At 42.1% G+C, this 15,000-nt stretch overlaps 2 protein-coding genes across 2 annotated transcripts; both read left to right on the plus strand.

The window, feature by feature from the left end:
* Positions 1 to 3,084: 3,084 nt before the first annotated feature.
* LOC138002250 (uncharacterized) lies at positions 3,085 to 5,532 on the plus strand. The gene has a single exon (XM_068848323.1). The coding sequence runs from the start codon at positions 3,085 to 3,087 to the stop codon at positions 5,530 to 5,532; it is 2,448 nt and encodes an 815-aa protein (XP_068704424.1).
* LOC138002251 (uncharacterized) lies at positions 5,533 to 6,945 on the plus strand. The gene has a single exon (XM_068848325.1). It carries the CDS (start codon positions 5,533 to 5,535, stop codon positions 6,943 to 6,945), a length of 1,413 nt encoding a protein of 470 aa, XP_068704426.1.
* The last annotated feature ends 8,055 nt before the right edge of the window (positions 6,946 to 15,000 follow it).

A 15,000-nucleotide genomic window follows, 5' to 3' on the forward strand; every position in this document is an offset into this window, starting at 1 on the left:
CACTCCAAAAAAACACATGGCTATCTGCGGCCTTTCCCTACATCTAGGTACGACGGAAAGCCGCAAGAATCTGGAACAAAAATTCATCTTTCAAATCGGCACCCTTAATCCTCACGGTATTGACGAACGCTTTTCATTTAACTAATATATTCCTATTTTTCACGTTGCCATGTTACCACCAATAGCGTAGCTCCTACTCTACTATAAAAACTACACGTAACCCATAATCCCTCGATTCGCTCTGACGAAGGGCTAACGCTCGAAACGTCAGCTTTTAGAATCTCTGTACGGTGGCCAATTTACATTATCAACTCCGTTGATAAAACCAAAGTTTTGTATGATCTGATAAAGCTTCCTCTGTAATGTCAAGGGGGAATTGACATCCAACATCACAGGTTGTAACCGTTACGGTTCTTGATGTTTCACTGATTTGTACACTCGTTGTTTCCGGCCATTCTGTTTGCGAAGCCATTTCACATGTGGTTGGACGTTCGATTTCTAGTAAGCTTGTATCAATTTCTTCATTAGTGACTTCTTCAGTAATTTCTTCAGTTGTCATGACCATTTCTTGATTTTCGTCATTTTTCGAATGCGACGTGCTTTGTAACATGGCATCTAGGGTCTAGATAGATATAGGATCAAACAGAAGTGAAAAAGTTTTTTTAAAAAAAAAAAAAAGAAAAAAAAAAGATGACTATGGAACAGTGTGATGACAATCTGAGCCCATCTATGGGTATTTCTGATGAAAGCGAAGGTGCGACAATTACCGCTGAAACATGGAGATCTCAAGGTTGAAGGGAAGACTTATAAATGCGCCAAATATGATGGAATATTGACCATTAAACTAATGCTAGAAAAAAATATCTGTCATCTTTTCTAGCTAACACAAAATTTATTTTAATGTGTGGTGAGATAAGAATTCGACCGCGAATTAACTACACTTTCAGGCAATGATTTCAAACCATAAAACGAAGATCTACTTCAAAAAATCAAAGATTTGTAACAAAAGAGATGTAACGAAAATGAAGCACTCATATCTCAAGAGAGAGGTCTCGAGTTTTGGGTACAAACCTCTTGTCGTTGTTTTTTCTCTGCTCGTTTTCTGCTGGTAAGACGAGTAGGCGCGGGTTTTTTGTGTGAGAAGATCGTGGGGATAGCATCCGGCTTGAGCTTTCTTTTCCAAGGGCACGAACCGAGGAGTTCACCCTCAAGTCTGACTCTATCCTCGTAGCAGCCGGCTTCAAAATGTTCAGAGCAAAGACGAGGATTTTTTGGCAGTGACGTCCTTCCGATCGCTCGAACCCAAGCTTGGCGAAATCTTTCATCTTTTGGGAAAGCATGGAAGCTTACACTTCGGTTTTTGCGGTATTTAGTCTGTTTGTTGCAGCCAAAAGCTACGCAGTGAGGCATTTTACAACTCAAATTTACCGCGAAGCCGCGACACGAGCAACCACGATACGTCATCAGCCCACAGTGCACTGCGCGCTATTCAAGATGGCTGCCGCCGGAAGTTCGAAGTGGCTGAAAGGCTGTTCTTTGAAAATCGAAAAGAAAATCAGTTCGCTAGGTAAGGCATTTTTTTTATATCAGGTCTATTAATAAGCACATTTGGAACATTTTAAGCGATATTTGTAAAAACAGTGGAGGGTTTGTTTAAAATCGCGGGAAAAGGACTGCATGACTATCGATGTCTTTCAACACGGACTACCATCAGTGAACTGTTTTTTTTCCCCCCCTCAGTTTGCATTCTACATTTTCTGACCCTCGTGTAATGACCACAAATGGTGAACGAAATTTCGATCTCCAAACGAGATTTTCGTTCGAAATTTCGCTCACACAAACAAAGTGTTGGAAATTTCGTTTGAAATTTCGCACCCACTTGTGAAATTTCGTTTGAAATTTCGCTCCCACTAACGAAATTTCGAACGAATTTTGCCACCTTCAGTGAATTTGCCAAGTGAAATTTCGCACATCTGCACGAAATTTCGTTAATGGTGAAACAATAGAGGCCAGCGAAATTTCGCCGAAAATTCGTTCTCCTCGAAATTTCGCAGATTTAGGTAGAATTTCGTAGAACTTCGTCGAAATTCTACGAAATTCGCTATCATTACTTTTGCACAGTACTGTAAGCTGCTACACAAGTCATTCAGCGCTCTCGATTCATAGGAGCTTGTAAGCAGATTGTTTCGGCCACGACGAAATTAGATACGTCATAGCTACTTAATTAGGTTAATCACCGTTAATAACATTAGTAAGGCAAGCTTCCTCCCGAAGTCGACATCTGAGGCCATCGGGTATGTAAAATCTGTGGTTCGTTTTCTTTGAACTTTGTTCATATAACCTGATAAACTGTTTATAATCATAGGTTTCGAAAGACTCATCAATAAACAACAGAAAGTCCTTTGAAACGAGGCTATTTTATACCGTTAACGCTTCGGTCAAGGAAACATTCGAAACCCGTTCATCAGCACGATGGCAGAAGAAGCCAAGAACGTCCGTCGCGTCGCCAAATCAAGATTCACCAGAAAAAGGAACGAACTCCTCAAGTCCATCTCATCAGCCAGCAATCACGAACTCGTGGAAAACAACTACGCTCAATTCCTGGAAGCATGGAACGTCCTGGAAACAAAGCACGATCTCTACGCGATGCTTTTATCAGACGACGCCGAGCTAAAAGCCGCCGAAACATGGATCAACAAAGTACAGGAGGAGTTCACCGAAGCGACAAAAGCTAAGATTAACTTTATTAACCACATAGCGGACGTGCAAATGAGAGCGCGCGCGGAAACGGAACAAAGGGATAAGGCGAACAAAGAACGCGAGCAAATGGAACGATTCTTTGATCAAGCAATGATCAGACGAGAAACAGCGTGAGCCATATTTGAAACAGCTTGTCAAAGCGCTTCGTACACACTCAGCGCGGACAAAGTAGAGCCGTCTACGGCGAAGAGACTTCAGAAACAGATTGACGAAGCTTTTGCGGAGTGCAAAATAGTGAATAGCGTGCTACTCGATTTATCTACGCGAGAATCTGCAGCCAATGAAATTAAATGGCTCCAAGCTACTCAAGCGACGTATAACGAGATGAACGCTAAACTCGAAACACACCTCGTGGGCGAACATGAACGTGAACTGCAGCTGCAGATCAAAGGAGAAAAGAGCAATCACCTACAACTAGAGAAAATCAAAATGCCCCGATTTGAAGGAGAGTTGAGAGAATATCCATCCTTCAAAAGAGACTTCCAGAAACAAGTCATGCCGCACCTTACGGAAGATACATTATCCTACACGTTGCGTTCCTGTCTCGGAAAAGAACCTTTAGCTCACGTAAAGAGCGTCGACGATGACGTTTACGAGATGTGGAAGCGACTCGACGAAAAATACGGGGACCCAGCAAAAGTCACGGACGCGATAATTAATGAGATAAGACGCGTAAGATCCATCCGCGAAGGCGAAAACAAGCGATTCATAGAGCTGGTAGGAATCATAGAAGACGGATATCGTGACCTTAAGAGACTTGGCTTGGAAGCAGAAATAACCACAACGAGCTCAGTAAGCATCATAGAGAGAAAACTCCCGCCAGACGTACGCAAAGAATGGGCTAAACTATTAAGTTCTGACGACAGCACTGTGGACAAAACCAACAAGTTTCCGAGCCTGCTCAAATTTTTACTTACGCAAAAACGTGCTATCGAGTACGACGGTTCTGATCTTCGCGCGCAGGGCCCAGCCATAACGAAGGCAGTTGTCCATTACGCCACAGTGGATGAAAGACACGATAGCCGCAGCCAGAGAACTTACAGCAAGTGCATCGTTCACGAAAACTCGAATCATCTTACCAAGGATTATAGAGTATACCTCGATAAAACAGTAAGCGAAAGACTGTCAACATTGAAAGAAAAAGGTGCGTGTTTTTCCTGCCTCAGAACCCGTCACCGATCACGCAATTGCCGCTCTAAAAAGGATTGCGGCGTAAATGAATGTAAGAAGAAACATCATCCCACATTACATGAAGAAGATCAGACAGAGACTCCAAGCGCATCCGCAATATCCAGTGCATGCAGCCATGGGGGTAATGAGACCTGCATCCTCCAGTTGCAACAAATAAAAACTTATAGAGGACATGCAAACGTCTTGTGGGACAACGCATCATCCATTAGCCTCATAACCCGCGACAAAGCACGGGAAGAAAGACTGCGCGGAACGCCACTTGAAATCTCTCTCGTGAAGGTGGGAGGGAAGGAAGAGAAGATAAGTTCCAGAAAATACAAATTTTCGCTCATTGACCTCAAGGGCGAAACGACGCTTGTGGAAGTTTGCGAAATAGACAAAATTACCACCGACATTCAAAGTGTTAACATGGATAAGGCACTTGACGCTCTACAGATACAAAGGGGCGACGTGACTCGGCCGAAAGGCGCCGTTGACGTCCTCATTGGGTATGATTACGCAGGCTTCCACCCGGTAAAAGAAAGAAATGTCGAACACCTAATGTTATTGAAGAATAGTTTTGGACGATGTATAGGCGGGACACACCCTTCCATTCGGGAGAAGAACCACAAATCAGCATTCGACGCATGTGCAAACCACCTAAAAGCAGTCAAAATTGACGACTTCTACAATATCGAGAGATTAGGTGTTAGCTGCACACCGCGCTGCGGAGGCTGCAAATGCGGAAAATGCGCTCCTGGAACCAGCGACTACACTCTGAAAGAAAGGGATCTCATCGAGAAAGGCCTTGAATTTAACGAACAGGAAAAATGCTGGATCGCTGAATATCCCTGGATTCGCGATCCACACGACCTGCCAGATAACAAAAGAGCTGCCTTTGGAAGACTCTTAAGCACCGAGCGAAGATTATTGCAAAATCCCGAACATAGCAGAGTTTATCAAAATCAAGTTGAGGACATGGTAGAACGAGGAGTAGCTAGAAAACTAAGCAAGCAAGAGCTCGAGAATTATAAAGGCCCTATCCACTACATCTCCCACCACGATGTTCTAAAGCCTGATTCGAAATCGACTCCAGTGAGGATCGTCTTTAACAGCAGCGCGAACTATATGGGACACGTCCTTAACGAGTACTGGGCAAAGGGTCCCGATCTATTAAATAATCTTGTAGGAATCCTCGTGCAATTCAGAGAACACGAAATTGGATTCATCGGAGATGTGAAAAAGATGTATCACACCGTGAAGACCAAGATCATAGAGCAACACACCCATTGTTTTCTATGGCGCGACATGAACACAAGCAGGGATCCGGATACGTACGTTATACAAAGAGTTTCATTTGGAGACAAACCCTCGGGTACCATAGCGACCGTAGCCATGAGAAAGACAGCGGAACTATCAAAAGAGAATTATCCACAAGCCCCGAATACCGTAATATCCAACTCGTACATGGATGACATTGTAGACAGTGTACATAGCGACACACAAGCTAAGCAACTAACTAATGAGATTGAGGCAGTCCTAGTCAAGGGCGGATTCAAGATAAAGGGTTGGTTCTATTCGAACGACAAAACAGGAAACTAAATGGCTTTAGAACCCAACCAGCAAAATTCATCAACCGAGAAAGTACTCGGCGTCATTTGGAGTACAGACAAGGATCAATTCCGGTTTGAAGTGGGAATAGACTTAACTCTGACGAAAGCCAAAGGACGCATCAAAGAAAACCCAACTACTGGCGAAATAACGAAGAGGATTATCCTCTCACAGATAAACCGCGTATATGACCCTCTTGGTCTAGCAGCTCCCGTTACGGTCAGAGCAAAGATTTTGATGCGCCAGCTTTGGGCAACAGAAAAGAAACTCGGCTGGGACGACCCTGTCCCTGAGAAGCAAAGGATTAACTGGTTGGAATTCTTCCAAGATCTGCGCAATATGGATCAAGTTATATTTCCAAGATGCCTCAAACCATCAGGTGCACTCGGTCTGCCGACTCTTATCATATTCAGTGACGGGTCAGACAACGCTTACGGAGCATGTGCTTACATCAGGTGGACATTACTGGACAACAAATTTGAAACCAGACTGATCATGTCAAAGAACCGACTCTCGCCAAACAGGAAATTATCGATCGATCGAATTGAACTTTGCGCGGCAGTCTTAAGCAAAAGGATTAAAAACTTTCTGGACAAAGAATCTCGCTACAAGTTTGCGAAATACTACCATATAGTTGATACTCAAATAGTGCACGGGATGATCCAAAAGGAATCTTACGGCTACAATACATTCGCCGCTACTCGCATCGGAGAGATACAGGAAGGTACCAATCCCCAAGACTGGTATTGGGTCGAGAGTGATAAAAACATCGCCGATTGGATAACACGAGGTAAGCGACCAAGCGATATCAAAAGCGAAAGCGACTGGCAAAAGGGACCTAGATTTCTACATTTCCCGGAATCAGAATGGCCAATAAGTAATGTAGTCCATCACCCAGAGTTACCAATGAAAACGGCATTAACAACACTTGCTGCAGAACAGGACTCGCTCGCGAGAAGAATTGATATAAACAGACATTCAAGTTACAACAAACTGTTAAGAGTAACAGCATGTGTATTAGCCATGTACGCAAGAGAACCAGTTAGTCTGAAGAATGCGACAAAGACCCTGACGCCGGACGATATTTCTAAAGCAGAAAGGTTTTGGATCATTGATGCGCAAAGAAAAATGCTTACAAACGTCAAAAAATCTAAATATAAGCGTTTGTGTCCAAAGCGCAGAGAAGATGGAGTAATAGTGGTTGGTCATCGGACCGGCAAATGGGTGCACTTGAGCTACGATAAGAGAGAAGTGATCCTCATTCCTCGTGAGCATCGTTTCTCTAAGCTTTATGCGGAACATATACATCGAAAAGGTCACCATGGCGTGTCGACGACCGTAAGCAAAATTCGATTACGATTCTGGATTCCTCAGATTCATAACATAGTAAAGTCCATTAGATAAAACTGCGTCACTTGCAATAAACTGGACGAAAACCTCAACAAGCAGGTCATGGGACAGCTTCCAGAAGAGAGACTTATGCCCTCACCACCCTGGCATAGTACAGCCATCGACCTTTTCGGACCGTTTAAAATAAGAGACCAGGTAAAGAAGGGAACAATCGGAAAGTGTTATGGGGTATTGTTCAACTGTATGAGCACAAGAGCAGTTCATATTGACTTGGTAGGCGATTACAGTACAGAGGCATTTCTACTTGCGCTGAGACGGTTTACATCCCTCAGAGGATATCCTGCAAAGCTATACTCTGATAACGGTCTACAGTTGGTAGCAGCTAGTGAAGAACTCCAGAATATGACGAAGAAATGGAACTTAAAAGAACTCGAAACATTTGGAGTGAACGAAGGATTAAAGTGGGAATTCGCATCCGCGGACGCACCATGGCAGAACGGAATATCAGAAGCCCTTATAAAATCGATAAAGCGAGCTATTACTACAGCAATCAGACAGAGCGTTATGACATTTCCAGAACTTCAGACAGTCCTTTACGAAGTATCTAATTTAGTCAACGAGAGGCCGATCGGTCGTCATCCAACTTCACCTGAAGACGGAGCATATCTCTGCCCGAATGACATCTTGTTAGGACGTTCTTCAACAAAGGTTCCTAACGGGCCATTTAATGAAAACGCAAACCCCAGAAAGCGCTTTTACTTCATACAAAACGTTGTTGACACATTCTGGAGCAGATGGACACGAGACTATTTCCCAAGCTTGCTCGTACGCCAGAAATGGCATACTTGTAAACGTGATGTCATGGTCGGCGATATCGTGTTAATTCAAGACAGTAACCAGATAAGGGGGAAATGGAAGCTCGGACGCGTCATAGCAGCTAACCCCAGAAAGGATGGCAAGGTCAGAAAAGTTACAATTCAGTACAAGAATCCAGCGCCGAATAAAAAAGTTGGTATATACAAGGGTCGAGGATATTCAACAATCGAGCGACCTGTACTGCGTCTAATCGTGCTGGTTCCTTTTCACGATGATGAAGATTCAAAGGACATTAAATGAAACTAACTTACGAAATGTAAATTAAGAATTAGGTCAATACCTTCGGGAGGCGGGGAGTGTTTCGGCCGCGACGAAATTAGATACGTCATAGCTACTTAATTAGGTTAATCACCGTTAATAACATTAGTACGGCAAGCTTCCTCCCGAAGTCGACATCTGAGGCCATCGGGTATGTAAAATCTGTGGTTCGTTTTCTTTGAACTTTGTTCATATAACCTGATAAACTGTTTATAATCATAGGTTTCGAAAGACTCATCAATAAACAACAGAAAGTCCTTTGAAACGTGGCTATTTTATACCGTTAACGCTTCGGTCGAGGAAACACAGATCACAGTTGAGGTCTCCAACTACCAAAAAGAACTTTCCATAGGTAAAAGCTTGCAAATACCGATCCATAAAATCTTAAACAAAACATGAGAGCGGACAGTCAGGAGTTCTATAGGTGACACACAGCAAAAATGATTTCAATCTCCTGTGTTGAACTTGTACCCATAACTGATGAAAGCCAGAATCCTAAATTCGAGAAAGATCTTTAAGGATTCTGCTTTTGAGAGATCTCCGAACATAAACACAGACACCAGCGGCACGATGTTTAGGGCGGTCAAGCCTAATCAATTTGTATCCGTCAATCTCCACTTCAGCGTTTGTAACAGAGGAATTTGGCCAAGATTCGGAAACCGCTAAAATTCCATACTCTTTTTCAGTCATTAAAGCCCTCACTTGTAATAGATGGTTTCTATTCCTGACCGAATGTGCGTTGAGGTAAGCCACACTGACTTAAGACTTCTGAAAAGCTTGAGCACATTGCATGACCATTGCATGACACTGTGTCACATCTGTGGTAACCGGTCGTTTCGCCAACCGTCAGTTCGCAAACGTGTTGGGTCGATTCGCAAACGTCCGATAGTCGTTTCGCAAACCTCATATATTACGCGTACTCTTCACTGTGTTCAAGGCTAAATCAATAAAACCTTGCGTGTAAAGCGATTACATAAACAATTGAAGATTCAGACCGAAATAAAAATTCAGATGAAAGAAAATTTTCGGAGAAAGGGGTTCGGCTTATATAGCTGAGTCTAGTCTGCTTACCGCTTATCTTAACAATATTTCGGTCTGGGTCCAAAAGGCAATGCTTGTAAGGCGTTGATAGACGAGAGGGACGGAAAATTCCAAGCAGGGAAGAATCCACACAACCATGCAACGGAGGTTGGAGCTGTGATCGCGAAGAAAATAGTCACTAAAGTAAAAGAAAAGGCCCTGGAGGACAAATTCAAGCCAGCTGCAGCAATAGTGAATGAGGTAAGAAAGATACGCCTTACAGTTGAATAACAAATTCTCTGATAACGAATTGTCCCTTAACAGGTTATATTAGCAATTAGGGTTCGGTTACATGTTTCCTACATAAACAAGCTTTCTTTTATCTTGTATTTAGGTCCCGTTGGATGAATTAACAGAAGCTCCTTGTCCAGCCCTTCCCAAACCGGAGTACATAGCAAGGACCGCTAACCGCTTTCACCAAAGTCTGCGACCCGAGAACCCGAAGGACATGAACTTCGAGCTAGTGGAAGAGTGTGTTCCAGCTGGATTCTTCCAGGCGGATATAAGAACTCTCGGGACCATAAACCTCAATGTTAACGTTCTTACTTACACTTTCCACATTTTTAAATTCACTTTCAGGTATTGAGGAGAGTCATTGAGTTGCTGCCGAGCGAACTAGCCGTCTGACAGGTTACCCTTGACTTTGAGAAGGCCATGTGGCTGGCGTTTTGGTCCATCTTACCGGCAGTGCAGATACAAGGTTGTGTCTTTCACTGGACTCAAGCCATATGGAGAAAGGTTAGTTAGATCAAACAACAAAGATTTAAAATGACTCTTCCGGATATAGAATTTTCAATATCCTACCTAATGATGTTGTACTTATTGCCGATCATTTTCCCGCCTTTTTAAGTCGTGTGATTAATGCTCACCAGTGCCCGGTTGTTCGAAAGCTGATTAGCGTAAACTTTTGTTTCAAGTTTTATCTTTTTGGTGAAAAGTTTGTTTTGCTTATTTTTGTTTTTCAAGATTGACTTCTTCTAACGTAAAGTTTTGCCGAATATCGGCGTTGAACAGCACTTGGGAGTAGAGAAAAAAACTCCTTGGCTAATTTTTAATCTGGGATTAGCGTTAACCCTAACCCTAACACCTGCATTGCTAACATATTTGTTGTTCTTTGTAAAAGGTACAAGAGGTAGGACTCCAGATGGCATATACCAAGGATGACAGTGTTCACCGCTACATTAGAAAGCTGATGGCCCTACCCTTCCTGCCGTTCCACGAGATCAGACCAATGTTCGTCCGCCTCTGTGTTCAGGCCCAAACACAGCCCCTTCGTGATCTAGTTGATTACATTAAAAGGCAATGGATAGAGAACGCCATCTTCACACCCAAGGAATGGAGCGTATACCAGCAGCCGATTCGCACAAACGATGACACATAAGGATGACATAATGTGCTAAATAGAAGAGCAGGCGGGCAGAGCGGGCTTCCCGTGTATTCGCTGATCGATCTACTTGACAGAGAGGCCAGACTAGCTGCCGTCACAATCAGACTTGTGTCAGAGAACAAACTTAAGCGTATGCAACGGAAACTGTACATAAACCTCCAAGCCAGGCTCTTTGACGTCTGGGAGCAATATGACAACCGCCAGAAGACCGCCATCCAGCTGTTGAAGACATGTTCACATCTAAATGGCCCAGCTCGTGCGCAATAAACTTTATATGTAATATAGTATTATAGTTAAATTAAGTTACCTGAGCTAGTTGTGTCATTTTAAGTGTGTATTGTTTCAAGTGAAGTTAACATATGAATCTTAATTTAGAATCAGTAGTCTGTATAATATATTTTCTTTTCAAATTCGAGTTCACCTTTGATCTTTTATGTCCGCGAGTTTGGGTTCTACGATGCGACATTTTAATTTCATGATGCGAAATTTGAATTCCCATTCGAGTTCACGTTTGATCTTTTATGTCTGTGATTCTACATTAGGGCTGATTTACACCGAACGACTTTGTCGCATGCGACAAGCTCACGACAGGCCTACGACATGACTTTACGATTGTCACAGCGTTTTAAAACATGTTTTAAAATGCTACGACATATTTTCTGACGTACACAACAATCGTAAATCATGTCGTGGGCCTGTCGTAAGCCGTTGTCGCATGCGACAAAGTCGTACCGTGTAAATCAGCCCTTACAGTTTCACAGAGCGACATTTAGGTTTAAACTTTGCCAGCGTGAATAATGACGGTCTCAAATTGAGAATGTGCAAGCGTGACTGTCACGCTGGAGAATTTTGAAATGAAACACCATTAGCAAACCGATGTTAGGGCCGACAATCGTAAAGCATGTCGTAGGCCAGTTGTGAGCTTGTCGCATGCAACAATATTAGAAGTTTGCGAAACGACTATTGGACGTTTGCGAATCGACCCAACACCTTTCCAAACTGACGGTTTGCGAAACGACTCGTTGGCGAAACGACCGACATTCCACATCTGTTGCTGGACTGTCACTATTATTCATAATCGCAATTGGTAATATGTTAATGAGATTACTTGGATTACTTAACTGAAAGAATTGAGAATTTGGTGCATTAAAACTATGTCTTCCATTACTCTGTTTTTCATCCTTAAACAGGTTTTGGCTTGTTGCCCCTCGGTGGCCTCTTCTTGGTGCCAACAAGTCCGGAAACTTCAAACGTGCCCAAACTTGACTTGGAATCGGCTGTACCGGCCAACCGTGACACAAGTTGTTCCAAACTTTCCAAAAAATCCGGATATTTAATAGAAAATTTCTGGAATAAGCCATCCTGTCAGCTGCCAATAAATCTTATCCTCTGTATGGTGATACAGTGCGGTGAATAATCCCACATGAATGGCTAAAATACGGTAATGTATTGGAGCCCTAAAACTAAGTGGTCAAACTGCGAGCTATTTTACGGTTTCAATTTCTTAAAACAACGCACAACATCCAATGAGGTTTAATTCTACTTGGATTTTACCTTCATGGTCTGAATTATCCCTGGGAGGGTAAACATGGCAGAGGTGATAAGTATTGAATCACTGGTGACGAATTGGTGGTGGTGAAATGGCCGTAATATTTCTTCACATATTAACCACTTGCCATCAGTCTTCACATCACAGAATTGCCTCCTTCAAAGATCGCCAAGAAAAAGACTCCCAAAGTCAGTCAGGCAACCTGCGAAGAGAAAAGGATAAACCAAAGAGAAAGGTGTGCACTTTTATTCACTATAAGTTGGCCATGAGCAGTTGTCTATTTGATAGCTCTTTTAACCAATTTTTACCTAAGGATATCTTTAGAATTTTTTGTCACATTCCGTTATGAGAAATCAATTAAACACAACCAGTCAACTGCCTCATTTATTTCCGTGAATAGAAAACTGAGCTTGTATGCGTGGAACACATTTCTTATTCACCAGTCGTGCATTTGTGAAACTAACACGGGATTTCAGAGTAGATTCTCAAACCATCTTGATAATGTTTCAAACTTTGCTCAAAGTGCTTAGCGTCTCTCGTTAATCTTACAAAATTTTCTATTAATGTGACTAACCATGAAAGCCTCACTGATGAATTTAATCATTCATTCCTCAAATTATTGCGGAAGCATCACCTGCCAAATCCACTGTACACATTCCCGCTCGGATGGCATAGATGTTGATGATGATGATGATGAAATCCCTCTCTCCCTCTCTTCTGTTCTGTGTCCCACTCCTACAAGAGGTGCAGAAGATGATGAACAGGGGGAAATTGCCACCTATGACCACGCCTTACTATCCAAGGCAATCAACACAATTGATGTCATAACAAGTGTAAGTCTTACTTTGAATAATACTTCATTGTTCACAGCTATCCAAGCAAGGTTCCACATCACTGCTAGTCTGGTAGCACGAGGCTAGTAAAAAAAACCGTGTTTAATAGCCGGATGGCTAGTAGAAAAATTGAAAGAAATTATATGTAATTAGTTTACTTGAGTTCACAGTTGATTAAAAAAAACAACAAAGTTTAAATTGTGACGACAATACCAATCATCTGCCGGCGTCTTTTTTTGTCTTGCGTGTTGATCATAAACATCGCTAGATCACAGACTCTGCGCTTAATAGTAAATGTCTTCCCCAGTCTTCTCTCTACCAATGTTGCAATGCCTTGCACATCGCCTCACACAATCGCCTCTCACTTGAAGCGATTGAGGGCACAAGTAAACAATAAAGAAGTTAAATCTTATACGTGTGCATTCTCTGCCTCCTCAGAAACGAGAAACAATGGTCAAACCAACCCAAATAAAACGTTAAAAATCGCAAAAGGAAACATAGAAAAAGGGAGAAAGATAAAAAGCGCTTTCAAAAAGCAATTGAGTCACGCATACAGCATATCAAGAACCTATCAGATAAACAATTTACAGATGAACAGATAACCTTGCTATCAAGGGGTCTAAAGTTTATTCCAACATCCGTGACAAATGAAGACTTTATAAGCGCAACCTTTTAAGAGATTTTAACCTTTTCGCAAGACGAATGCGCCTCCAATACATCTTTCACGGAAACGAAAACAAACAACACCCATTCTATGTTAAATCAACGGAAAGAGGCCGAAGGACAACCTATCACCCGGTGAAAGGCGTGCATTGAAGGACCTATTACGTGACAAAACTATCATTGTGAAGAAAGCCGACAAAGGAACGACAACTGTAATAATGAGCATAAAAGAAAAAATAACAGAGGGGCAAGTTCTGTTGAATGATCTTGGCAACTACAGGCCCTTAGATAAACCGATGGCTGATGAAACAGTTGAGAAAATAAAAAAATAATAATGTGTATTGCTCACAGAAAGCCACATTGACGAAATGACAGCGAAATGGCTCTCCTAAACACCAAACCCACCGAGAATTCCAGAATTTTATACACTAACAAAGACTCACAAGCCTATACTAGTAGGTAGACCTATAATAACTGGGTGTGACGGCCCTACAGAAAGAATTTCAAGCTTCGTTGACCGCCTCATAGAGCCGATAGCGCAACAACATGAATCTTATCTGAAAGATTCAACAAACTTTATAAACTTCATTGAGAAAACGAAAGTGCCAAAGAATGCAATCCTTGCCTCAATGGACGTAACTAGCTTATACACAAATATACATCAAGAGGAAGGGACCACTACTGTATGCAAAGTGTACGAAGACTTCTTTCAAAACCATTTACCAATTCCTACTAAGTTCGTGAGGCAAATGCTTTGCCTGATACTTAAAGAGAATTCGTTCCAATTCAATGGGCGACATTATTTGCAAACCCACGGAACGGCAAAGGGAACCAAAATGGCCGTGGCTTTTGCTAATGTTTTCATGGCGAAAATAGAAAAAGGCATTATCAGCAAGAGCAAAATTAAACTGCTAGTTTGGAAGAGATACAATGACGATGTCTTCTGTGTGTGGCACACAACCGAAGACAATATAGAAAATTTTGTGCAAAAGGCAAACAACTACCACGATATAATCAAATTTACGGCTGAAATAGCAGACTCAGAAATTACATTCTTAGACACAAAAGTGTACAAAGGCGAGAGATTAAATACAGAATCCACCCTTGATGTGCAAACACATTACAAACGGACAGAGACCTTTCAATACACAAATTTTTATTCGTGCCATCCACCGGGCATTAAGAAAGGATTCATTACAGGAGAAGCACTACGCCTCCTAAGAACAAATTCGTCAGTCGTGACATTTAATAATAACATGGAGAGTTTCAAAACACGTCTAAAGAATAGGGGATACCCAAATAAATTTTCAGAAAAATTCCTATCTGAAGTTAACTTCACGGATAGAGAGAGGTCACTTGAAAACAAAGACAACAGCCCAAAAAAGAAAATATTGCCTTTTGTTACACAATACCACTAGGCCTTACGTAACCTCAAGAATATATTAATGGGGAAATGGCACCTT

Source organism: Montipora foliosa, chromosome 5 (genome assembly GCF_036669935.1).
Source record: "Montipora foliosa isolate CH-2021 chromosome 5, ASM3666993v2, whole genome shotgun sequence".
Classification (NCBI taxonomy): Eukaryota; Metazoa; Cnidaria; class Anthozoa; order Scleractinia; family Acroporidae; genus Montipora; species Montipora foliosa.